Source organism: Diadema antillarum, unplaced genomic scaffold, assembly GCF_040938485.1.
Source record: "Diadema antillarum isolate AM-2024a unplaced genomic scaffold, OU_Dant_1.0 seq00001292_RagTag, whole genome shotgun sequence".
Classification (NCBI taxonomy): domain Eukaryota; kingdom Metazoa; phylum Echinodermata; class Echinoidea; order Diadematoida; family Diadematidae; genus Diadema; species Diadema antillarum.
In genome coordinates this window covers 673669-701660 of record NW_027272071.1, presented here as the reverse complement: position 1 = coordinate 701660, position 27992 = coordinate 673669, and the positions used below count along the sequence as shown (strand labels likewise).

The following is a 27992-nucleotide window of genomic DNA, read 5'->3' as shown; positions in this document are numbered from 1 at the left end:
TGTATGGTTGTGTTTATCTGTTTTTTTAGTGTGTATGTGTGAGTGTACATAATTATGTTAATGGCTTTGTTTCTAACCTTTTTCAAACAATCTATCTCAAGGCAGGTCCCCATCCCATCTCAAATAAGTTGTCGTTGCACTACCTTTAGTGTGTATGTCTGTGTGCTCAAATGGGATGTTAGGACTTATAAGAGACCAAATAAAAAATGAAAAGGTATTTCATAACCCCCTTTTATATTTCTCATGAATAAAACAGAAAGAGAAATTAAAAAAACACCAACTTTGGCATGTTTGAAAAGAAACCTCCTGGCGAAAAGACATTTATATATATTTTGTTATGAAAAATTATCTGATGCAGGTGGATTACGTTGTAACTCGAAGTCAAAGTGGAAACATCCACGTGGTCCCTACGACCGGGGGAGGGGGAGGGGAAGGGTTAAGGAGAGAGTATGTAATGTGAACACTATAGCTTCAGATTCCAAGCAGGAGACACCCATTCCTGCCTACATTTCATTTCCGACAAGCTGCACAAATACTGAACTCTACCTATATAGGTTGATCCATGATACATTATTTACTACTAATATTGGTAAAGTGCAGCCTGGAGGCTTAAACTGTAGTGGCAGTTATTGGTTGCCTTTGAACCAACGATGGTGTATAAGAGTATAAGGTACCAAGAAATAAAATATGTACATGTAAACATGGAATGAATCATAGCTTACTCTTTATTAGGGGAATGGGTGTGCCCGCACTGTCAATACTCTCTCTCCGTCTCTCTCTCTCAAAAAACAAACAAACAAACAAACTTTGATGTAGTGGTATGTGGCTACAGTTACTTAAATCTGATTACTTGCAGCATAATTTAGGTTATCCTTACTGCTTTATGTGATAATCTATTAGTCTTCGAACGTGTCATCTTTCAAGAAAGAGCTTCTTTCTGTACTATCATAATCATCCAGTTCAGATGAGGGAGGTATGAATGGGGCAGTTTCCTCCTCTTCCTCCTTGCGATAGTGGTTGTGCTCGTCGCCAATTTGAACTTTCTCCACAGTGCGTGGGGACAGGATGATTTTGATGTTGACGTTCCCTGAAGCACTCCCGCGGATTCCTGACGACTCCTCTGGGTGAGTCTTGTTAGTCTCCTCAGCTTTAGAAGCTACGCCAGGCTGCTGGGCAACTTTCGCAGTGGCTCCAGGTAGGTCAACTTTCTTGAAACTTTTGGACGAGTCCGAGTCAGAGTTCAAAGCAGCTTCAGGTTCAGGGTTACCCCGCAAATGAACACTGTTACGTCGTTTGTTTCCATGGTGACCGTTTCCATTCTTTTCGGATCCAGATCCGTTCACAGACGACATACTCTGGGCATTGTCGTTTGCCATGGGTACGATGGAGCGGCGACGCACTCTTCCGTTGGAAGGGTCGACTGCTGCATCGGGTCCGCTTTCCCCGTACAGAGGGACGGCATCACCGTACGAGTTTTCAGTAATCACCTTCGTTGATTGAGGGATGGTTGTCTGTCCTTCAAATGGAATGTTGGTATCAGAGCAGACTGGCCGACCATCGACGCGAGACTCCATTCCTTCCGCACTGGTAGCTTGGGGTGACAACAGAGCTTTGTGATACTCGGAACGAAGCCGTGAAACAGGAGTCGATAGAGCCGAAGAATTCCGGGTAGAAGGTGTACCATGGCTTGACACAGTACTTGACGGTCGAGAGCCTTGCATGTATTCTGTAATCATATCCGGCATATAGCTGGAAGTAAAGCAACAAAGCAGTTAAATCAACTGATCACACATAGATTATACGTCCGACTTTCAGACAACAAGCACTGTTTACTATTAGATACATTATGGTGCAGTATGCTACCTACAATGCAGATGGCAGACAGCAGACGTCTAATGTACGTGAATGTGCATGAATAATCAAACTGAACCACAGACGATTTATTTTATAATGTAACACTTTTTTTTTTTTCTGGGAACAAATTCAAATTCTTAACTTCAGATTGAAGGGAACGTATCATTCCAGTCATATGCCAATGCTGTATGTGAAGGCATGTCGAACATTATTACAAATTGTATTGTTTATCAAGACTTTCGCGCATGCCACAATGTGTAATATAACCCTGAAATTCTCTGTAACAAACATATGTAATGTACTATGTATACAATTAAAACGTATATAATCCAACTACTTTTTTAAGGGAAGGAACGCATTCAAAGACAAACTCACCGTCTGAATATGTCACGGAATACCGACTCTTCGGGAAACTGCGATTGCGGTGAATATACCGTAGGATTGTAAACTCCTGTGAAATATTAGAAAATCTGTATTCCGTCAAACTGCATGACACAATACCAAAGAGAAATAGCTACTTATCAGGATATAACAGTGTTAATTCTAGTCATCAAGTAGCCTACTTACAAGTTCACCCGTCTTTGTGATAAATGCGTTTTGGAATGACGATGAAAGCAAGATATGTTTATCCTAGACCTGCATGAGTCATGTAAATGATATTATTTTCGTGATCTTGTGCAACTGATTGACAAATTGCCCTTCATCGACGTAAATAAGCACTGAATTGATCAGTGTTTTAGTAGTAGCCATGATAAAAAATCATGGGGGTACATACTCGAGCAGGATTCGAACCTACGACCTCCTGATCACCGGACAGGCGTCATCTCCACTAGACCACCGAGCTTTCGTCCGAAAGCAAGTGTTGGTTCTAATCCTTATAGCATGCATCGGGTACTGCTTTGTTATTCAAATTCATGAATTTCTTCCGTCGAGATGTTTTCTGTGCAACTGATTGACAAATTGCCCTACATCGACGTCGATGTAGGGCAATTTGTCAATCAGTTGCACAGAAAACATCTCGACGGAAGAAATTCATGAATTTCGTGATCTTGTTCATATGAGATTCTAATTGCAGCGTCAAAAGGATATTTCTATTCATTCCAAACATCATTATTTTTTGTCGCAGTTTGTAAAATCTTTCGTCATCTGACTACTGTTAATATATCAGGTTGCAAGACATTATTTCCATTTCTCTCTTTCAGTTATGATACACAGACTTTGACGATCAACACATCGTAACAATATCCCCCGGCTAACTATTTGTGCCAGACATAGATATGATCATAATTATTTTGTTCTCCATTTCAGCTACTATATTGTGAGGATATTCGACAAGTCTCCTTGCAGCAAATACAAACATCTGAGAAATACCTTATACAATCGAGCAAAACGTTTCATCGCCGAATCTTATATTTCATTCATTCATTCATTCATTCATTCATTCATTCATTCATTCATTTTTTTTTCAATTTCTAACAGAAACATCTGAATATCTTACAAAAATTAAATACAAAAATTTTGACATCACAGTTATTAAAAAGAGGTATGTTTGCAGGATATTTTTCATCATACGGAAATGCTGGAAATTGGACCAATGATATCAAATTTGGGTTTTTACAATTTTCTCTTTGAAAATACAGACTGATATTAAAAATGCTCGTGCAAGCATGACCACATATTCATGATTAAATGATGAAAAATTAAACATGAAGATAATTTGGTTTCAAGTGTATAGATGGTCTTCATACTTGATGAGTGTAGATTGGGTGATTGACCAGGGGACGACCGGGGTGTCGATTCGGTTGATTCAGGCAGCATGGCCGACTCGCCCGACCCTGAACTCTGACCGGACGAAGATCGTCTCAGGTAATGGAAGAAGGCAGCGATGCCGAGGACTAGAACGATGACGAGAATGGAGGCGAGGGTGATGACGACGATGATGTAGGTCCTCGAGTGCCCCGATAGGTTGTTTTCCTGTGATGATTTCCCGATATTGAGGTCTCCTATGTGATAGGTGAATAATATAGAATTCTACAGAATTTGTGAGCATTGTGACATGATGAAAACCTAAAATAACCAGCCAGTTCAGTTCGTCAGACGAGAAAAGAAGCAACAGCTAGCATAGTTGAAAGGCTGTGCTAGACATGCCCTTTCCACAATTTATATTAATGAGTTTTCTTTGCCTTGTTTAAAAATAGAGGGAGCTCTAAATGAAAAGTTCATTTAAGGCGTTCTAAATAGGTTCACATGATTCATATAGTAAATCCAGATTTTGTGGTTGTTTGTTATCATCAATAAATCATTGTGTGACCACTTAAAGGTCCAGTTTACCTTTGGGAACAGTGATTTTAAAAATGTTCAAGATATAACATTTGATGCATATGTGTAGGTCTGTTGTATCACAAAACATCCTACCATATAACACTTTCGCAATAAAGCCTAAAATATAGGGAGATATCAGTATTTTTCTCAATAAACCGTAACTGTAGACGGTTTATTCTGGAAGCATTCTTATTATAACTATTGTTCACATTTTGTGAATTTAACAATACTTAACATCGATTATACGGACTCAAATTTTTACAGTGGTTGTTTCTATCCTTAACTCACATTTCAGAACTATTTTAAAGCACTAATGCTGGGTTTTTGTTTCATCTGCAAATGGTAAATTATGCCTTTAAACTGAACTGGCTGCTGCTCTGTATGTTTAAAAAAAAGAGACATGCGGGTTTGTGGAAATTTAAATTTTTTAGGCAACTTCTCCAAGCTAATAGTCGACTCAGTTGGAAAGAACGTCACACACTGAATAGTGACTAATAAGGCCTGCATATTTTATTCACATATAAATTTTTGAAGCAGTATCATTTTTGACAAAAAGAAATGCATAATCAGGAAGAACAGAATAATAAGGATGTGATCTCTGGTTCACTCTTTTATGATTAATAATTGATTCGTTTATTGATTTTCTTTTTTTTTAGGGGGGAGGGGAGGTGGGAAGGGAGGGCTATGCATTTGTATTATAGGCCCAACTGCAGCTTAATTTGGCAGACCTACACCGTGATTACCAGAGTTTTGTCATCTGGCCAGGGGGAGGCTTAAATATAAACATAAATTATTATCAAAAAGATGATGCAATGTACATCACTAGATTTGGTTGAGAAGAGAAGCTATGGCAATAGAAATTAATGTATTGACAAAGCCATATCATGACTCCCTTAGCATCGATTCTATTACCTTGTACGTCTACATGGGTGAAGTGCAACAGGACAGTTACCTGACTCCATATCGATTACATTGGGTTGTTGATCCACCTCATTGTTTGCCTGTATTATGGCATCCGTAGGTGGCGCTCTGTCCGTTTCCTGTGCTTCCCACCACTCTTGACACTGCGGTGTGTTCCGAGGGTTGTCTGCGCACCGGTTCGGGCACGCACTCGAGTCGAAGAATGCACCTGGATTGTCTGCGTCTTGAAAGAATCTGCAAACCATTTGGTCACGAAGTATAAAATAACAGTTAGAAATACAGCTTTCATCGTGCAGTACAAAATGATGCATTACATTATGTGACATGATAAATTTGTCGGTAGTGTTTTGATTCAGTTAAAGAGATGCTCTAGCTTCGGTTGAGACGAGAATGCAGAATGTAACTTTTTGTGAGATAATGAGAAACCTCCTATGAAATATTAAAGAGCATATCTAGGAGGAATTCAGAGCTTAATTGATGAAAACTAGTTTTGAAATGGTCGAGGTATCCAAAAACAAAGATGCCCCCCCCCCCCAAATAAAAAAAAAAGAAAAAAAAGTGCGACCCACCTTTTATTGGGACCACTTTGTTTTACTTTATTGTTTATTGATATCTTGGTCATTAAAAAAAAAAACAATTTTCATCATAATTTTATGAACTTTGAAGTCCTCCAACAGTAGTATGCTCTTTAATTCATAGGAGGCTTCTGATTATCTTGCAAAAAGTTACAGTCTGAATTCTCCGTCTCAACGAAAACTAGACCATCCCTTTTATTATTATCATCATTATTATTCATGGTTTATTGGAATCGTGCTGAATTGTGCGCATTGTACATAAAAAGCACGATGCATAATAAATAACAAAACTGTCTAATGCTTTTTCTGCAAATACAATCATGAAATCATAATCACATACAGAATAAAATGCATAAAAAGTATACATAAAATTCCAATACTTTGCTACGAAGAAAATGCCTCTTGGTGCATTTCGAACATCTGTTGAGGTGCCTCAGGATTGTGTCTTTGATCATGATGGTGTGTGTGTATTATGTGTATGTATGCGGATGTGTACATAAGGCCCCGGAAGCCTGGGGAATAATGGGTAGTCTGGCTGAATCCGATCTTTACACCTATTGACTGCCCACCGAGTTACATTCGAAGATCGCAAATAGCGCCCGTCAACGAATATGTGAGTCGAAACACAAACCCTTATCGGTAACGGTCGACTCCAGTCGAGTTTCTTCAGCTGTGTGTTTACTTACACGGGAAATAGAGATTAATCTGGACACGGAGATTCTCGAAGATATCCGAGCAGGCCAGCCTTCCCTCTCTCCATGGCAACTCCACGTACGCTACCGGGTCTTCAACGAAATTAAAGATCACTATCACCTCTGTAAGATAGATAATTATGTAGCTTGACACCTACAAAAGATACTTGCATCAGTCTTACCCAGGTAAGCATGAACCACACACTGCATCGCTGGTACTGTCACATGCTTTGAGTACTTCAGAGTTGACACAAATACGGCATGGTGTACAAGAATGGCGCGTACCGCCTGGGGAGAAAGTTCCCTCGTCACACGGGAGACAGCGCGCATCGCCGTTCTTCCCGTTACCACACTCCTGGATTGCCAGCCAAGAAATGCACGTAAGAAAACAAAACAAAGCAAAGCAAAATATAAAATAAACTGAAACAAACACAACTTTAAAGTTAAAATCAGATTCGAAATAAGAAAGCTATAATATACAGAAATTTCATATGTTTTCCACGAAACAGCAAGTAGGCCGATCAGTTATAATCACACAGGCAAGATTGATAAAGAGATACTTTTCTAAGAGTTTGTTATATGCCATGTGATGTTTTAACGACGTTTCTCTGTTCCCTTTAATAATGAAAAATAAGGTGGCGCTTAACGTACTTTCTAGGAATTCTGTGTTTTATATTAGCCACAATAACACAACAACACAGTTTGCCGCAAGTTTGTCACTTATGGGACCAGCCATGTTATGCTGGAATCTTGTTTACTTTCTATTAATGACAGGCAAAGTGAGCGTACGATGATTCAAATTCAGCTCATCTCATACACCGACACTACGTAAAAGTTTTTGACACAACTATATAAGAGCAGAGATTTTGACTTCAGTTAATGTACCTTATGGCTCGGTCACAAATACCATTTATATAGAAGTGCTACGAACGCCGTACGAACGAATTTTAGACAATTACGTAAGATCTTCTTAAGAAGGCCGTACGAAACCAGCGTTCGTAGACCATTCGTAAGTTCGTAGCCTGGTCGATTGTCTTGTCCAAGATTTTTTTTTTTTAACTTCGTACGAAACCCTCTCTTCGTAAGGCGGCAGTATATACGAACTCCAGAATTCGTACGAACAGTGACATTCGGACGGACACATCGCTTTTACGAACCTTTGTGACCGTACCTTTATGAAGACATTACAATTACATTGCACTTTGTCTACATCTTACAAAGATTGCATAAAAAGGGAAAATAGCTCTTGTATTTTTAGTGTGTCGCCATCAAACCTCTGCAGACAAAACACAAGAAAACAAATCCTGAATATTCAAATTGTGTATAATGCTTCACTGCTTGGATTATCCATTGAAACACTGGCTTTCAGTAAATGTACTGTACATGTATTTGATAAAGGTCAAAGGTGCATGTGAACACCGAAATAAGTCCAAGAATTCTGGGGACCAAAGCTGCTGATGTGGGAAAAATATTCTCGACCTACAGATGCCGGAATAAAAACCACAGAGTTGATTAAGTGGAATATCGAAAACTAGTGAAATAGATACTTCGAGACAGAGAAGTATATTGATGAATCGCTTAGTACATTTACAGACATAATATTAAATATGGATAGACTGATGAGAAATATAGTGACTGCATGAGGTCGAAAGATGATAATTCTGATAATAAAAGTGACCCACCTTATCAAGTGCTTCTCCAGGTTGGCACTGTACACACATCTTACATAGACCGTCTGTCTTCCCTAAGTAGTATCTGTTGCCATGGCAATCATCGCCACACACAGGAGGCACAGGATCGCTGCACTGCTGTGTTGAGGAATGACAAACTGATTCCTTAGAACATTCAACGATTCGCTCATCCACAGCCACTAAAAGCATATATCTTCCGTTCTCTTGGCTTCATAAAGACGAAGAGATTCCAGTTTAACTGGGTACAAGTTAATTAGCCGGAATGAATATACTTACTACCAGATAAAATGTGAGGGTATAGAAATGTTTTGTTTGATGATACTTTAATCTTCTCGTGCATTCTTTGTCCTCGTATTTCATTTTTCCTCTGTTGTTATCATCAACACCGGTGTTTTACTTTCTTTATTCTCTTTATTGATGAAACTATCTCTATCTTTTATTCAATCCCAAGTAAGATGAAACAGCGGAGTATATATATATATATATATATATATATATATATATATATATATATGACACGTAAAGATGACACGTAAAGTCTTCATGAAAGGTTGAAAAATGGCAGAATAGTGTCTTGCAAAATTTCGTCGTGAACCAAACCATTGTCTTTATCGAGGACAACGTGAAGGGAATCTTTGTCATGAGAGATATCACAAAGTTCTGAAGAGATAAAATATGGTAGTAATGGGTTTGTTATCTCTGTGCGTTCTACGTTTTTTCTGATATAAAAATCATCACCATCGCCATTATACCATTGTCATTTTTTCTCTTTCTTTTCCATCCCATTATTCGTCACCTTCTCAAGATATGTGAGTTTTTTTAATGCAACCGATTGACAAATTGCTCAGCATCGACGTGGAAGAATTTCATGAATTTGAGCATGGTTTTATTTTCCTAGTATCGTGTGTTCTGCTTTGTTTGCTAACATCCATCGCGGTGCAGTGGTTGCTTGGTATAATAGCTGGAGTAAATGTCTTTGTCCTGTTGTACCTCATTCGGGTCCATGTCACGTGTCTCAGCCCACTTGTTGCACTCATCATTGTCGGGTTCAGCGTCAGCACATTGGTAGGGACAGGAGTTGATGTGCGCGAAGCGATCAGACCCTCGGTAATAGCTGTATGGAACGAACATTGATGGAAGATTACCAAAAGGTTCATCTTAAAGCAAAAAAAAAAATGTGACAGAATAAACAATGATGGAAAAGGAAAAAAACAAACAAACAAACAAACAGAAATAAACTATAGCATGGGTATTTCATGACCAGGTAATATATTATCATTTCATTTCTCTTTTATGATAAATGAATTCAAACCAAGAGAAACTAATGATGTTCTCTAAATAACTATGGAAACTTATTCTTAGTGAGGCCTGTGAGGGAGAAATGTACAAACGCAAATTAATTCAACCGCAATGAACCTGAATTCCGTTCACAAAGCACAGGGCACGGTCATTGTATACCCGACCTCGTCATGTTTTTCCATCCATCACGTCCTTCATGTCCTTGTTGTGGAACTCTCGTAATACAGCTACATGATATTTTTTCAAAGCAGCAGCAGTCACGCATGAGAAATTCCTTGAAGAATTCCCAATACACGTACCGTGATGGAAACACATTTCTATAGGCAGCCTCACATTCGCCCACACACACTGAGCACATAAGAACAACAATAAAGAAAGAATCTAGGCCTATTCTGAGGGGTGGGGTGCGTTCAAATCCTTGAGGAATTTTCAAACCTTTTGAAGGGGGAGGGGGTTTTCCCCTGGACGCCACCAAAAGATACGAGGCTAGCTGACTTCAGAATCCCCCCCCCCCCCTTCCCTGTACAACGATATTCAGCACTCACCCAGGTAGGCAGTCCCCACACGTTCGGTCGCTCGTCGACTCGCACGTCGACGTCTCCACCGTGTTGACGCATGAGGTACACACCGTGCAGTCTCCGCGGCCATCGACGGAAAAGGTACCCTCGGGACACGGAGTACACGTCCCGTTGCTGTGCCTTCCGTTCCCGCATGGCTGTTGGAGTAGATGGTGAGAGAGTTACCAAGAAGTTACCAAACAGTTAAGACCATAGTCGTACCCAGGATTTTTTAGAGGGGGTGTTCAGTGGCGTACCGTGGGTCAAGACATTGGGGGGGGGGGGGGGGGGGGGGGCGCACCTCATGGAAGCAACATCAGAATTGCATAAGTGTGCAATTAAATGCGAGCGAGCGGAGCGAGCGAGGTTGAAAATTTTGACATTTTACAGTCCCCAAACTGCCGTTTGTAGCTATATATATATTTGATTTGGAAATTAAGGGGGTTGCACCGGGTGCAACTGCTGGCAGTTGCTGGCAGCAACATCAGGAGAATGGCATAACAATTAAATGCGAGCGAGCTTGAAAATTTTGACATTTTACAGTCCCCAAACTGCCGTTTGCAGCTATATTTTTTCGCTTTAGAAATTAAGGGGAGGGGGCGCACCGGGCGCAACTGCTGGCAATTACTGACAGCAACATCAGGAGAATTGCATAACAATTAAATGCGAGCGAGCGAAGCGAGCAAGCTTGAAAATATTGACATTTTACAGTCCCAAAACTGCCGTTTGTAGCTATATTTTTTTCGCTTTGGAAATTGAGGGGAGGGGGCGCACCGGGCGCAACTGCTGGCAATTACTGACAGCAACATCAGGAGAATTGCATAACGATTAAATGCGAGCGAGCTTGAAAATTTTGACATTTTACAGTCCCCAAACTGCCGTTTGCAGCTATATTTTTTCGCTTTAGAAATTAAGGGGAGGGGGCGCACCGGGCGCAACTGCTGGCAATTACTGACAGCAACATCAGGAGAATTGCATAACAATTAAATGCGAGCGAGCGAAGCGAGCAAGCTTGAAAATATTGACATTTTACAGTCCCAAAACTGCCGTTTGTAGCTATATTTTTTTCGCTTTGGAAATTGAGGGGAGGGGGCGCACCGGGCGCAACTGCTGGCAATTACTGACAGCAACATCAGGAGAATTGCATAACGATTAAATGCGAGCGAGCTTGAAAATTTTGACATTTTACAGTCCCCAAACTGCCGTTTGCAGCTATATTTTTTCGCTTTAGAAATTAAGGGGAGGGGGCGCACCGGGCGCAACTGCGGGCAATTACTGACAGCAACATCAGGAGAATTGCATAACAATTAAATGCGAGCGAGCGAAGCGAGCAAGCTTGAAAATATTGACATTTTACAGTCCCAAAACTGCCGTTTGTAGCTATATTTTTTTCGCTTTGGAAATTAAGGGGAGGGGGCGCACCGGGCGCAACTGCTGGCAATTACTGACAGCAACATCAGAAGAATTGCATAACGATTAAATGCGAGCGAGCGAAGCGAGCGAGCTTGAAAATTTTGACATTTTACAGTCCCCAAATTGCCGTTTGTAGCTTTATTTTTTCGCTTTGGAAATTCGGGGGGGGGGGGGGGGCGCACCGGGCGCAACTGCTGGCAATTACTGGCAGTAACATCAGGAGAATTCCACATAACGGTTAAATGCGAGCGAGCGAAGCGAGCGAGCTTGAAAATTTGGACATTCTACCGTCCAAAAACTGTCGTTTGTAGCTACATGTATATTTTTTTCGCATTGGAGGGAGGGGCCGGTGCCCGGTGCGCCCCCTGGATCCGCCACTGGTAGTCATGGGTGTCGGTTTATGTTCATGATTGGGGGAGGTATGACCAGCGAGGGGGCGTCGAAGTGACCAAGCGGGAGAAGGATGTCCAAAATCTGCAGTTTATATAGAGCGTCCCCTAATTTGTTTGTGTTTGTGAGTGTGTGTGTTTCATATAGATGGAAAAGTTAGGAAATAGGCAAGGTCAAGTCTTATTATTGGCAATGCAAGGCATTTTAATATAGACTAGTATGTAAGGCAACACTGCAAAATCAATGATCAAGCTTTGATAGCAAATGTGTACAACCTATCAAACATTGCGCAACATTGCAGCGACTCTTTTTGCCATTCCGATATTCTGAGTACACTGCGCACATCCTGCTTGTATTCAAAATGCCAACCAGGAATCACGCTGAATCACAATCTTTTGTCGTCTCCGGGCTTTTTGAACAATGTTATACCTCTTTAATTATATGGTTGAAAAAAAAATCTTAGAAAAACATCTTTTTTTCTTGATCATCCTTTCATGTCGATTTCAAAAGCAGTTTACTAACCCTTGAATTACCATTTTCGTATTTTTTTTCTTTTTTTTTCTTTTTTTCCTTTTTTTTCTTTTTTTTTAACCAGCGGATTGGGGGGGGGGGGGACACGTGCCCCCATGCCCCCGTAGTTACGCCACTGTTCCTAGACCTAGATATCTAGTGAATTTTAGGCGCAATAAAGTCATCCAACCACAATTTGTAGACTCACATTCAGTTATCTTTCAGTTTTAACTTTCAGTCATTGAAAAAATTCATATCTACTATTACTAAAGATTACCAAGTCCATGGGCTATTACTAATTACATTGAGTAGCGAGTAACTTGCTACTCCCAGAGCTTCCAGAGCTTGCTGCTTCCAGTAGGCTACTATACTGACTTTACTTGGTAGTCAGTGGCGTATCTAGGGAAAACGGCGCCCGTGGTAAAATTGCGCCCCTAATTTCTGAAAAAGTGTTCAACCCCAACCCCATCCCGGTAGGGACTTTAAAAAAGTCCTCATGATATGCTTTTTGAAGCACTTAAGAGGGGTCTTTTGAGGGTGATTTGAATGTAATAGGCAACCCTAAATTTTGATATATTTTGGCGAGCGAGCGCAGCAAGCGAGCCGAAATTTTTTATATTTCAGTTTTATACATAACATGGAATTCTTGTCATTTTTGGTTATTAAATCTTCGAATTACAATTCTAATCATAGCGACGGCCTTATAGATAACGATTTATACCAACAGTGTCCAACCCCATCCCGGTAGGGACTTTAAAAAAGTCCACATGATATGCTTTTTCAAGCACTTAGAAGGGGTCTTTTGAGGGTGATTTAAATGTAATAGATATTGAAGAATTTTGGCGAGCGAGTGCAGCGAGCGAGCCGAAAATTTTTGTGTTTCAGCTTACAAAACATGGAATTCTTGTCATTTTTGGTTATTAAATCTTCGAATGACAATTCTAATCAAGATATAGTGACGGTCTTATAGATAACGATTTATACCAACAGTGCTCAACCCCAATCCCATCCCGGTAGGGACTTTAAAAAAGTCCACTTGATATGCTTTTCGAGCACTTAAAAGGTTTTTTTTTTTTGAGGGTGATATAAAATCTGATAAATTTTGATAAATTTTGGCGAGCGAGCGCAGCGAGCGAGCCGACAATTTTTGTATTTCACCTTACAAAACATGGAATTCTTGTCATTTTTTGGTTATTAAATCTTACAATTCTAATCAAGATATAGTGACGGCTTCATAGATAACGATTTATGCCAACAAACTAAGGACTTGGAAAAATACTCTAAATTACTACGAGTGGAGTGAGCCGAAATTTTTATATTTCCACGTCATCATTACGTTTTGTTCTTCTTATTTTAAAAGATTTTTTTTGTTTTGTTTTGGATAAATTTTGGCGGGCGGGCGCAGCGAGCGAGCCGAAAATTTTTATATTTCAGCGTTACAAAACATGGAATTCATGTTTTGTTTTTATCTTGTTTGATATGGTTTTCTGCTGCCCCCCCCCCCATTCTCCTTCCCCCCCCCCCCCCCCCCCCCGTCCGGGCGAGGATTTTTTTTCTTCTTCTTCTTTTTTTTTTCCTCGTTTTTTTTTCACGTGCCCCCCTTGCCCCCCCCCCGTAGATACGCCACTGTTGGTAGTTGATACTACTAACTTAGCATGCAATGTGCTGCAGCGCAGCATGCATTGTACACACATAATATTATGCATCATACACAATTTACGGTACCGCGTGCGGTATAATACCGGTAAACGGTGAACATTATGCGCAATGTATCTTCGCGATTCGGTCAGAAAGCAAAGCAGGGATCGGGAATGTCTACTGTTTGCGCGTCAGCTTCGCGCGCGGTGCGGTAACGTAGTATTAACACGTACTGTACACGAGTTCTTTAGTGCGTATAATACTAGTATTATGTAACTCCATAATGTATCATCATCCACGCAAACATTAAAACAAGGAAGAGAGAGAGAGAAAAAAAAAATGAACGCAAAAGAAAGGCGGAATTCAAAACGGAAATAAAAGCGGTAAAGACAGCTTTTGTTTTATTTGTCAACATCTAAACATTGCTGAAGAGGGGTGTTGAATAGCTCCACCTCCCTTTTGCCCAAGGGAGGTGTTTGAACACCTCAAACACCCCCCTTTTGGCAAAGGGGGTGTTTGAACACCCAAAACACCCCCCCCCCCCCTCGGTACGCCCTTGGTTAAGACAAAGCACCCATCCTTGGGAAGTTCCTGAAATAATTAAGGCCTAAACGACATTATAATGTGACTTCGTTTTCATTCTAATGATATCAACTTCGATTGATCAGTGGACAATTCTAAGCTAACTTATTTTACACCAAATAGGAGATTGATACTACCAACTTATCTACAGTATTCAGTGGATGCAATTTATCTAGCATTGACAGGTAGCTGTACAGCTGTACATTGCATACGATCATCTATTTTGTCATGACAGGGCCTACAAGTCGGATTCGTGTTAAAATAGCATTTAAACAAGGAAAAGTAGAAATTACGCGGTGCGTAATGTATGTCCCCGCCGGAAGTAGCATTTTGTAGCAAATGTACAATACAGGTCAAAAATCAAGGTCAAAGGTCAAAGAAGTCAAAGGTCAAAATTCTGTGTAGAAGTTCTGAAGCCCTCACCTAGTGCCATCACATAAAGCAAACGGAATTGAAATCGGGTTAGAAATGGCGAAGGAGTAGCATTTTGTAGCAAAATGTACAATACAGGTCAAAAATCAAGGTCAAAGGTCAAAGAAGTCAAAGGTCAAAATTCTGTGTAGAAGTTTTAAAGCCCTCACCTAGTGCCATCACATAAAGCAAACGGAATCGAAATCGGGTTAGAAATGGCGAAGGAGTAGCATTTTGTAGCCAATGTACAATACAGGTCAAAAATCAAGGTCAAAGGTCAAAATTCTGTGAAGAAGTTTTGAAGCCCTCACCTAGTGCCATCACATAAAGCAAACGGAATTGAAATCGGGTTAGAAATGGCGAAGGAGTAGCATTTTGTAGCAAAATGTACAATACAGGTCAAAAATCAAGGTCAAAGGTCAAAGAAGTCAAAGGTCAAAATTCTGTGTAGCAGTTTTGAAGCCCTCACCTAGTGCCATCACATAAAGCAAACGGAATCGAAATCGGGTTAGAAATGGCGAAGGAGTAGCATTTTGTAGCCAATGTACAATATAGGTCAAAAATCAAGGTCAAAGGTCAAAGAAGTCAAAGGTCAAAATTCTGTGTAGAAGTTTTGAAGCCCTCACCTAGTGCCATCAAATAAAGCAAACGGAATCGAAATCGGGTTAGAAATGGCGAAGGAGTAGCATTTTGAAGCAAATGTACAATATAGGCCAAAGGTCAAGGTCAAAGGTCACAACTGAAATTCTGTGTAGAAGTTTCAAAGCTCCCATGTAGTGCTATCACATAAAGCAAACAGAATCAAAATCGGCTCATAAATGACAGAGAAGTAGCAAATTGAACATTTTGATCACACACGGACGCACACACAGACGGACGGACAGACAGACGGACGGACGGACGGACGGACACACACACGTACGGAGCCCGTTTCATAGTCCCCTGCTCGAACTCGTTCGGCGGGGACAAAAAAAGGAATACCAGTCCTTTAGAGAAAGAAAGAAGGGAAAAACGAAGAGAGCTAATGCATCATGTACGTTGCAGAAAAAGCGGAATCCGTTCCTTTTTTGTTTTGATCATTAATGCGACACACACACACGCACACACACACAGAGAAAAAAAACCCAACAAACTCGGGGTATTTATAGTCTGATTTTGGATACAGTAAGTGTACGCATGCACAAGTTAATTGCCACTGTCTTTGAGTGAATGCCACTATAAGTATACTACTAATAAGCCAGTTCGGAGTTCTAGTTTGAGCATGAGCAGAAAAAGGTCATTAATTTTGTACCGAGAGACAAGCTGGTTTTTAATTTCACTGAGATAAGCAACTGTAATGCTATGATTATTCATGGAATCCTTATAAATAGTGCCTGCCAGTACATCCACCTGACAGCAAGCCTGGTATTTGGCAATGTTAACAGAAAAAGTTTGTTAATGTATTCCAAACAGCACAATAAAATAGATGCTTCCCAAAGTGTTGATTGACAAACCATTCTGGTCACTTCATCTACACAGGTTCATTCTTTGTTAGAATACGAGTTCCATAAATTGCTATGTTGGGCAAGCTGCTGTATTATGTCGCTTTGAACTTAGTGAAGTGCCTAACCAACTGAGAAAAATGAAAGGTCATTTGTGCCCATGTGCACATGAGCTATCTCCGAACTGGCTTATTTGTGTGATTCCACAGAGATTAGCGGTGCCTAAGCAGGAGATTTCCCGTGGATGTCACATGACCAAAAACATGAATAAAACTGGCGATCGAGCCGGGCAGCAAGCATTTACACTGGTTAAAAAAAACCAAAACAAACAAAAACAAACAAAGATACAAACAAACAAACAAACAAACAAACAAACAAACAAACAAACAAACAAACAAAAAACACTAAAAGAAACTGCCGAGTGTCGAAAAACTCCGCCCCTCAGAAAGTTTTTCTCGATTCCGGTCTTTCGCTTGCATACCGGTAGTCGCATGTCTATCATCAACTTCCGAGAAAAAAACAAACAAACAACAAACAAACAAAACCTAAATCGTGCGCCTATCAAATAAGGCATGTGGCAGTGTAAATGTCCCTATTAATGACATTGCGGATGGCTTGTGGATGCATTCATAAAATATTTCTAGTTAGTTGTTGCACCGTCCATGCTTGCTATGTATTGGGGTATGTTCTATATACGTCTTTGTTTAGTTGAAGTGATTTCCTATATCATATCAGGGAGGATATCCACCCCCAATATTGGTAAAATCTAAGATAAAAGAAAAAAAAATCTCTACAGAACGTTCCAAAAAAGAACAAAATTCTGATAAAAAATGATAAGGGAAATATGACATTTTTAAATTTTACTTTTCTTCGGAAAACATTTTTTGATCAGTCCTTATAAACATACAAACGAGCGAGTTGATGATGTCACGCCCTCACAATATTCATGTATGTTGTAGAGAAATTCAGGCATTTTATTTCTTAGTTCTTTAGCTAGAGTAGAGGCAAAACATATTCCCATACCAAAATTATTACATGTTCCCATACCAAGATATATTACAGTTAACATTTGTCATTTTTGGGGTGGTTTTAAGACACGTTTTATATCTATACAGTTGAATATGAGATTTTTGTCATTTCTGTATATGAAATGAATGAGAATTGTGAGAGAATGACATCATCACCTTGGTAATTTGAATAGTAGTCATAACGACCGGTCAAGAAGTGTTGTCCGAAAAATTTTGAAATTTCGAGATGTTATAACTTTCTCAGCGTTTCTCCGATTTTGATCATTTTTGAGAACGTTCTGTAGGATCTTTTTTTTTTTCATCAGAGTTTCTCTATCTTTATGGGCGGATTAATTTTCTCTTTAAGTGTGGTCTGCTCAAATCTTACTAATGCCTTTAATGTTGATGCCAAACGCTGAATAACGCGAGTGGCTGAAAAAGATTCAGAAGCGTGATGGTATGTTTGTACATAATGGCCCGAATTAACGAAGGTGGTACAGTCTGAAAGACCGTAGTTTTGATGGGTTCACGTCACGAGACCGACACTACCGACAATCGTCTATTAAGGTAGCGTTAGGTATTCGGAAAAAAAAACAGATGCATCCATGAAAACAGCTATTGTATTTCACGATATAGTGTACTGTTCGGAAGATAATGACACAATCCACAAAATGAAGGTGAATCCCTGCGATATACATCATAGTTACAGAGAAAATTACAAATAGATCTTACTGCAAAACGTCAAAGCAGGAGGGTAGAATATCTAAAATAGAATAAGTAACTAGTGAATCGGGAAAGAGAAGAGGTAAAATTTATATCTTGTCCATATTCTAGCTAAAAACTGGTAAAGCCTATTAAAGATAGCACGATGGCATTATCAATGCTCTAAATTAATCCATACATCGTTATTGTCCTCTTTTAAATTCATTTGTGTTTTTTGTCTCTTTTTTTTTGGGGGGGATGAAGAATACTTATTCTTCTATATTTTTTTTTTTTTGGGGGGGGGGGAGCGGGGGCATGAAGACTACTGTTCAATTTGTCTACTTGATAACAATGTCGCTCCCTGACACACTTGCCCCCCCCCCCCCCAGAAGTATGTAGAAATACATATTTGATAACGTTCATAATTATGTAGATGGTCATTAACTCCATCTTTCAATTGATAGCGTTACGAAATTACACCCGCCAGTATGTTATTTTTCCGTTCATGGAACACCCTGTACAGGTGATTGTCATGTAGATGGCGCTGTTTATCCTGTCGGTCTCGTGGGCCTTCTTTGCCTACTGTCGGTCTCGTGGGCTTTCTTTGCTTAGTGTCGGTCTCGTGAGCCTTTTTAGCTTATTGTCGGTCTCGTGGGACTTTTTTGCCTACTGTCGGTCTCGTGGGCTTTCTTTGCTTAGTGTCGGTCTCATGAGCCTTTATTGCTTAGTGTCGGTCTCGTGGGCTATGTTTGCTTAGTGTCGGTCTCATGAGCCTTTGTGCGTAGTGTCGAACTCATGGGCTGTATGACTCCTGAGCCGTATAACTCGTGGGCTGTATGACTCATGGACCTATTATTGATGTCGGTCTCGTGGACCGTATGACTCGTGGGTGTCGGTCTCGTGGGATGCCCCCGTTTTGATTGGGGCGCCAAGTGTCGCATGGCCTATAATTTCGTAACGAAATCAGTCATTTCGTCGACGAAATGATTGATTTTGTAACGAAATATTCCATGCGATACATACTACGGTCTTTTCCCATGGTTTAAACCATGGACAAGATTGTGCCATAATCCTTCATGAATTCGGGTCAGCTGATTGTTTTTTGTTTGTTTGTTTTGTCATTATAAATTGTTTCTTTATAGTTATTACCTTATTTAAGGCTTGTCCAGCTGGACAGGAAGGACACTTGAGACAAGAATTGCCATCACCACTTAAATAGTATCCATTCCCCTCGCAGTCGTCTGCACACCTCGGTGGGGTGGGGCTGCAGAAAGCCTGACATGGAAAAAGACATGATATTATTTACATCTTATGTATTTTTTTCTTTTTAGACATGAGAGGAATTAGGTAAGGTAACTATGTACACTGATGTACGCCAGAGATATGACATCACAGGAAGACATTGTTCACATGCATGACCTTTACTGGTTGATGTATATAGTGTACTCGTAACCAGGATCATTACTAACAATGACAGTATACCACGTGATCACAGGACAAGACTAGTAATGGATGAACTTGAAAATGCGAAACACATAATCATGGAAAAATAACATAGCAGATATATAAATATTTAATTATTGTAACCTATTGCTGGATACACTTGGCAAATGGGAAACTGACAACGAAGCTAATCAAGGCAGGTTCCTTTTATATATAATATTCGTTCTTGAAAAAAAAATGTATGTATGATCCAAACGTTACGAATATTAGCTCAGTAAATGACTATGTAAGCATTTTGTTGATTTGTTGATTTGTATTGATTTTGACATGCAGAAATAAAAAACTGAACTGAACTGAACTGAAAAGGCATATTTTTAAGACCATAGGACAATAGACAACCACTGAAACTAAAATAAACCCTGATTTTCAAGTCAATCATTTTCCCAATAAAGGAGGTTTGAAATCTAAACATAACATACTATTGTACGTTCATTATCGCCTATGAAAACACTAAGCACACAATATGTTACACATTGAAATAGTAATACTAAATCAATCCTATCTACAGTAGGGGCCTATAATATCTATATTCAAGAATTACATAAATCTTCATCACTAATCACAAGAACTCAACTTCAAACTTACTTCTTAATATGGCGCAACCCTCCTCACAAAGTTATTACCTGTTTTTGATTGTTGTTAGGGTTTTTTTCTGCGTTTCATAATTCTCAGAAATTGCTATCTTGTAATACGATCACATAATTACACTGATTTTGCATTTTACAGAACTATACAGAAACGCTTACGCCCCTTGTCTTATCATGTCACGAATTTCCAGGAATGATTCAGTGTACTTTTACTTGAGTTTCAATGAACTAGAAGAGTGAAGGCCTCCAAATTCTTTAGAAGTTCATGTTGGACACAGCAGACATCAACCTACAAACTAATTTCGTATTTACATCCTTGTTCAACGCAATCAGCTGTGGAGACATGGACGAAGAGTTTGTGTTTTATTTACACGAAGTTTACCACATCAAAACCTCAAGTGTTTACTTTCGGTATACCGGTATGGAAAGTTTCATATCGCTATAATAGTAATATTTCCCAGAGGAGTTTATTCATTGTTGTTGTTATCTTCTTCTTTTTTTCAAGTGGACTTTTACATTTAGGATTCAGAAAGATTCATCCATGGTATCATGGAAAAAAAAAACACCGATGTCTCATCAATCCTGAACTCAATCCTGGATTTCAGTAGAGAGATAGATATAGATAGATAGATAGATAGATAGATAGATAGATGGATAGATAGATAGATAGATAAATGGATAGATAGATAGATAGATAGATGGCTATACAGATGGCTAGATAGATGGAGAGATAGACAGATGATAGATCAGATAGACAGATGGATAGATAACGGTCTTAAGTCCGCTTCGCATTCCGTGAAAACTGCACAATAAATTGCATGTTATTCTCTGAACGAGCATCAAAAATTTGTAAAGAGTTCATTTCTATTTCTCATTTACAGCTCTTCTGGTGTAAAGCAAGCCAATGATTTCATGATATGCAAAGTGTAATGATTATTATCTTTGGTCCGTACTTTTTTCCATGCATCATGATAGTTTCGATGAGTTTTAACAAGTATATCTTTTATTTGTATTAGAAACCTTTGTGAGCGGATAATCTTTCTTATCACCATTAACTTTTTACCATTACAATCGCTGTTATGCCCAGTATCATTGCTATAATTTTAACCATAACTTACATTATCACTAGGATGTAATAACTATACAAATTTAATGTATCATTACCGTATTCATCATGTTCAAGTCTGCTGAAAAGAACGCAGTGTCCCACCCAGTGTGATCACAATGCGTTTACGTATAGTCAGCTATGTGAAAACGCTCGAATCTAACAGTGCAAAGATCATTTCACAGCGATGTGTGTATTTTTTTCACAGATCGCAATGTTCCTTTTCACCATGTTTGCATTGTGAATGTTAAAACGCTCGAATTTAGCAATAAATGACGATATTTCACACTATGTTCACAATATGTGCACAATGTGTTTCACATTGCATTTTACACTGTGGGACACTGTGTTCTTTCCACCAGGGCAGGACTAATATGATTATTAAAACGCTTTAGATGAAGGTTTGGGCTGTCTTGCAAACAATTACTCACTCTTGGCAGTGCGTTGACTTCTTGGGTGATGAAGAAAAGAAGAAAAAGTAGAACTGCGACTCCAAACAGATTTGGCAATCCAGCATTTGCCGCCATGTGTCTTTAAAGGTGTCCACATCACATGTCACAACCAGGACATCGTCAGTTTATGGTATCTGAAAGGAGATAGAGAGACTACAAGTATCATCTACTCTGCTTCGCACATTCTATACAATTCCACACAATTTCCCAATGAGTTATTTGTAGCCAACTAGCAACAACTTGCTAATAATTATTCAAATTGATGACTTTTGTTTGTTGGAAGTGATTGATAAATGGTCCTTTGTTGACGCAAATAAGCGCCAATTATTTACGCAGTGCTCACAGCAACAGCCATGATAGAAATCATGAGCATGTACATCTCACCCAAGTATGATTGTATTTTCATGATTTTATCGTGGCTGCACCCAGAAATTCGTAATGATAATCAAATCTTGTAACACTCCATATTCAAAAGCTGACGGCGTCTTTCAATAATTCTACTTTAAAAAAATGAACAGTCCTAAATACTACTTTGTGAGTTTCACTCACAAGAAGTTCTTAGCCTCGAACTTCTTCTTATAGACAGCATCTCTTTCTCCTGAAAATTATACATTACGATTATCAACGCCCTTATTGATATTTTTATTGATATATTGCACATGGAATTGGTCAATGATTATGACTTTGATTAAAACTAACGATGCTTGGAGAAGGCAGAAAATATAACAAGAATTTTTATGAAATGTTCTGGAGTCGAAGCGTTGAGGTATTCTAAGAGATATAATTGAGCTGCGCAGACCGGGTGCGTATTAAACCTCTATTGAAGTTTCATTATTTTGCCTAGAGAGGAGAAGAAGAAATGAAAATAATACTGTGTATATAATACCGTATTGTGAGGATTAATCAAGGATAATAGGCCTACATGTATTTCATTTCCCAGAGATCCCCAACTGATTCTGTCATCATTGCGTTCGTGATCTTGAACGAAACAGATTCTCAACACTTTGCTTTTTTTTGTCTTAGACTAGAATGAAACCTAATTATCATAAGTGAATGCATCACCTGTGTTCTACTTTTACATAGTACAACATGACAGTGAATTTTGAGGATTTTTTTTTTTATCCATTCAAAAGTTATGAGTTTCTGAGGTGTCGGTGCCACCATCGAGGACTTAACATTCCGTGTCATCATCCGCATGGACAACAGTAAGAGGGTTAAATGATTTTCACACATTGTAATTTGTGTTGCATAATACTAAAGCACATAACTTTCTACCTCCAATTCAAAAAAGGGGAAATAAAATTTTTATCCTTAACATTTTGTTAGCATAACGAGGAGGGAATGAAGCTTTTTAGGAAAATGAAATAAAATCTGTGGAATTCTATGTATCTTCTTTATATCGTTGTCCATGCGTGACTTCATAAACTGCAGTTTTCTTCATTGCAAATAGATGTCTATAATCATTTGTGTCAATAATAGTATGGAACACATCAGTGAAGATTAACGAAAATTGGACAATCCGGAGGCACCCAAAATGTATGAATTATGTTAAGTGTTGGTGACACCATCAGTGAATTATAATCCCAACCCTAACCCTAACTAACCATAACCATAACACTAACCCTAATCCCAACCTGAACCCTAACACCAAAACTTAACAAAATTTATAAATTCATGGATTTCCTCGCCGACTTCACTGGTGTGTCTGATACTAGTATTGTCGAGTGTATAGGTATACACAAGCCATGGGTCACATTTGGGTTTCTTCCCTTTTAAAGATATTTGCAAATGATCGCTACTTATACCCATAATCATTGATGCAATACCGTTGAACTACAGACTTATTATCAGATTTAATCTTACAATGGTCTTTGGGCAGTGCCTATACCCCGCACATCTTAAAAGTAATGTTGACTTTACAATAATAACAATCACAGCAGTATTGATTTAAAAAAAAAAAATGTTGACCGCTGTTTTACCTATGAAAACAAGTGGCTAGATAAATTCCGCGTAATGAAATCAACAAACTCTTGCCAATAGCAAAATTGGTATATAAAATACCTTGCATGTATGCATATAGAAATACAATCTCTTACGGTGACGCAAAGATGATAAAGTCTTGCGATTTTTATGTCCAATATAGAGAAGGACATACAGTGTATAAAAGTGATATTTATATTATGCATGATTATGAAAGGAACCATTGGACGATATAGTATGAAATATCGCAATGATAGCATTTTCAATATTGTTGAGGTAATACACTAACATTGTATTTTTTTTTTGGGGGGGGGGGGGATACCGTATTTTTATGTTACGATGGCTATTGGTATATAGCCATATAGTTTGAGTTCATGGTTGTATATTTTTACAGTGAATTGTGTCGTCAGATCCACCGCCTCATCTGCTGAACATGCAGTTGTAGCAAGAACGGTTATTAGTTTTTCTATCATTATAACATAAACAAGAAGTTGAAAGGGGCACTATAAAAATCAACTTTTATTTTCCATATGATTACTGGCATCACGATCATTTTGTGTTCCACGTGCAATAAAGATAGAACTTTGATATCGAGTACTAGACTATTCTTTGTATCACCGCCCTCGTTTATTCAATCTTTATTGCGTATTATTACAGTGACCGTATTATACGTATACTTACATTTAAAAAGAACATCTGGTGCAAACAGTAAAACACATCAATAATAACGGAAATTGTCTCTCAAACTTACGAATGTACAATGCTCTAGTAGTCAATCAGTTTGGGGCAGAAAGCAGACAATTATCTATACATAGACAGCGGTGAATTTCTGCACGACTGCCCGAGTCTAGAAGCCAGTGCGGAGAAGATTCGGCGAAGATGACACTCAGGTCTCCGTGCCTCGCATGTAGACAACTATACTCCGCAGCTATGTGCCGATTACAATCGCTCATAAGGCTTAGTGAATTCTTCTGTGTACAGCTCGATATCAGAATTGACAATTACGACAGACGTGAAAAAATGAAACGGGTCGTCTCCAACCATAATCCCATCACACCTTTCAACATTATGGAAAGAAGAGGCTTTGAACTATAATACAAAACTACATTTAACGAGCGGCACATTCCTCGTCGCAGTGCACCGCATGCATGTATGCATTGTGGTTTATAGTCACTTTGTATATGTGCACCGTGTATTCTCTCAACGGAACCAAAGTCCATCCGGATTGCGATCGATGGAGTGGAAGAGTTTTATCCTTTTTTGACTATTTGTCTGCCTGTATAATAACGATTGTGTGGCTATCCATTGTCAACTGCACGCAGTTTGCCACTGCACCTAGCTCTTTTCATACAATAATCCTATTATTGTACAATATTTTGTTCTCATGCTGGTATTCATGCAATGTCAAAGGTTGCCGAACAACGTACCATATTATATCGCCTGGTTTGTCTCACACAAACACAGGGGAACGTGTTCTACATTATCCTGGTTTCCGAATAAATTACTACGACATAATAATTATTTTGTCAAGTCCCTCCTTTAATTCTGATTATCGATATAAACATATAGTTAAGAAGTAATCTATCTTCTTGTCGTTCTCTTAATGTATTTCTGAGAGTCCTACATCGTACAAGCTTTGCTTTTGAAAAGTGCGGTTATGGGATCCTTCATTTTCATTCCCATCCTTGCACTATGCGTATTTATGTGTATACCTTAAAAAATGCTATTATGTTGTTACTCATGATCACATGCATTTTGTTAATTCACTTTTTTGAAATAATTACAAATATGTTCTGTTAATGAATTGTATAAAATTTTTCCTGTTTATTTAATGGAAATGAAAGGAAAATGAATTGGATTGAATAAAGTTGAATCGCATTTTGTAAAGAATTAAGTTTACTTTTATTCATCTTCAAAATTTACTATGACAGCTGACTTTAACAGCGTGATCATCAGCACATGCGTGGACTCATTGAGATGAAAATTTCTAGATTGCCACTCAGGCGTTTCTCTTCTCATTTTATTTCGTATCATAAGAGTATGAGAACTGTTTAGTGAGACACCTTCACTATAATATTAAGACGAAGTCATTGGACAACGCAGCCCGTTTATTGCCGTAATCCATATAGTATTTCTCTGTTATCAAGCGCAGGTAGATGATTTGACTTCGAGGAACACCCACCTCCATTTTGATTTTGTAATACTGTATCTGGGATAATTATTCCACTTAAAGCTTCTATAGCCCAGCATGTCCGAGCATAAAACGCGATGTTAAAGGACAAGTTCACCTTCATAAACATAAGGATTGAGAGAATGTAGCAATATTAGTAGAACACATCATTGAAAGTTTGAGGAAAATCAGACGATCCGTTCAAAAGTTATGAATTTTTGAAGTTTTTGTGCAGTACCCGCTGGATGAGAAGACTACTGCAGTGTATGAATAACTTAGATGTCACATGCGTACAACAATATAAGGAAAATATAAAGAGAATTTCACAAAATTCCATCTTTTGAAAAAAGTACACATTCCCCTGACTCGTTACCGACAAATGTTATGGGTAATATTATTCCCCCTGCCTTTAGAAAGAGGCAAGTCAAGTGCTCTTTTATTATGCGAAAAAAGTGAAAATATGTTGAATTTTCTTTTACGTTTCCTTTATACTGTTGTACGCATATGACTCACAAGCTGTAGTAGTCTCCTAATCCAGCGGTTCCAACACAAAAATTTAAAAAATTCATAACTTTTGCATCGATTGTCCAATTTTCCTCAAACTTTCACTGATGTGTTCTACTAATATTGTTGCATTTTCTCAATCCCTATGTTTATGAAGGTGAACTTGTCCTTTAAGTTAAATCAACCTTAAAATCATAGTCCATGAAATTTGAGAAATGTCAATGACTCTATAATCATCATAAAGAACTTTATAGCCCATAGTGACGTCATCACTTCAAGTCATTGTTTATCATTGGAAGCAGTGATAAAAAACATGTTTGAATAATCACATTTGATGCATATAGGCCTACATGTGTAGTGTGTGTGTGTGTGTGTGCATTATGATTGTTTTCGTCATTATTGTCATTCATTTTCATGTGCATGTTTTTGTAAGGATTTTTGTAATATCATAACTCATTTCGTCTACTCGCTGCGCCTTGAGCACGTTAGTTATGTGGAATTGGCGCATCACAAGTACCCTGTATTATTATACTGTATTCCTATCATTATTCAGCTGTATAACGAAACATCTTACCCCCTATAAAAATTTGGCAACAAAGTCGAAAATATCATCAGGGAGGAGATATTACTGCTTTTCTCAATAAACCATAACTGTAGACTGTTTATAGGCCTACTGCCGAGTTTGATAGTATCGTTCACATTTGTATTTAACAGTATCTATAACATTGATAATACTGATTGATATTTTTACGCCCAGGAGTAGCCGTGTTATTCGTAACTCAAATTTTGTAACTACTTATTATGAAGCACTAAAGTTGTTTTTTTTTAAATCTGTGCGGTCTGCTTGTCATACCGCATCCTTATTTTTTGAAGAATATAGGCAAATTGCAAGTTTCTTGTTTGTGTGCTTTAAAATGATTAATAAAACAAAATCTAATCAAAAGCGAAGATTAGGTTACTAGTGACACAATGTGCATGATTTTAAAATAAAAAAATGAAAATGATGCAACCAAACCAACCAACCAACCGACCAACCACTGACCAACCAACCAGCCAGATACTAGTAACCGACCAATAATAAAAGCCGAGAAGTCAGTCTTATTAATAGTGCTAAGCGTACCGATGATTTTTCTTATCGATGTATTATACGTGGCTCTGATAAAGAGAGTGATGCAACTGTGAACACATGCACTTCATGACGCCATGAAGATTCATTCTTTCGTCATGAGCACATAAAGTTGGTTTGTCTGGAATATTGCCATATGAACTTTGCAATCAGATTATCTTAACACTTCAGCAACTGAAGATTCAGTATGCTTTCAGAAACCTAATGGTCTATCGCTCCCTAGAAGTATTATGCAAAATATATATATCACTGCATGCAGTGTTTTGTCTATAGGCCTACATGTAAGCTATGTGTATTTGAAAGCCTATGAAGACTTTACCAAGAGACTTGTGTATCATGTGTATCATAAGAATAATTCTAATATACTTTTGCTGACCTCCTCTTTAAAATTACTTAATTAAATAGGCCTATGCTATATGAAAACAATGAAAATAGTAAAGCATATTTACTGAAGCGGATCGAATAGGGTCTGCACATCAGAATTAGAACGCAGGGACTGTAGGACCAATAGGGTTCCTAG

The 27992-nt window shown here is 38.6% G+C and overlaps 1 protein-coding gene and 1 long non-coding RNA gene across 2 annotated transcripts; both read right to left on the bottom strand.

The window, feature by feature from the left end:
• Positions 1-59: 59 nt before the first annotated feature.
• On the bottom strand, positions 60-8166 carry LOC139707988 (uncharacterized). Its single transcript, XM_071619978.1, has 6 exons — positions 8047-8166; positions 6547-6719; positions 5129-5331; positions 3603-3857; positions 2230-2305; positions 60-1749 (listed from the first exon to the last, which is right to left on the bottom strand). The coding sequence occupies exons 1-6, from the start codon at positions 8083-8085 to the stop codon at positions 897-899; spliced, it is 1599 nt and encodes a 532-aa protein (XP_071476079.1). The 5' UTR covers positions 8086-8166; the 3' UTR covers positions 60-896.
• Positions 8167-19194: 11028 nt separating this feature from the next.
• On the bottom strand, positions 19195-24719 carry LOC139707987 (uncharacterized). Its single transcript, XR_011709314.1, has 3 exons — positions 24424-24719; positions 21672-21826; positions 19195-19320 (listed from the first exon to the last, which is right to left on the bottom strand). It is a non-coding gene; the product is annotated as an uncharacterized lncRNA (long non-coding RNA).
• Between the last annotated feature and the right edge of the window lie 3273 nt (positions 24720-27992).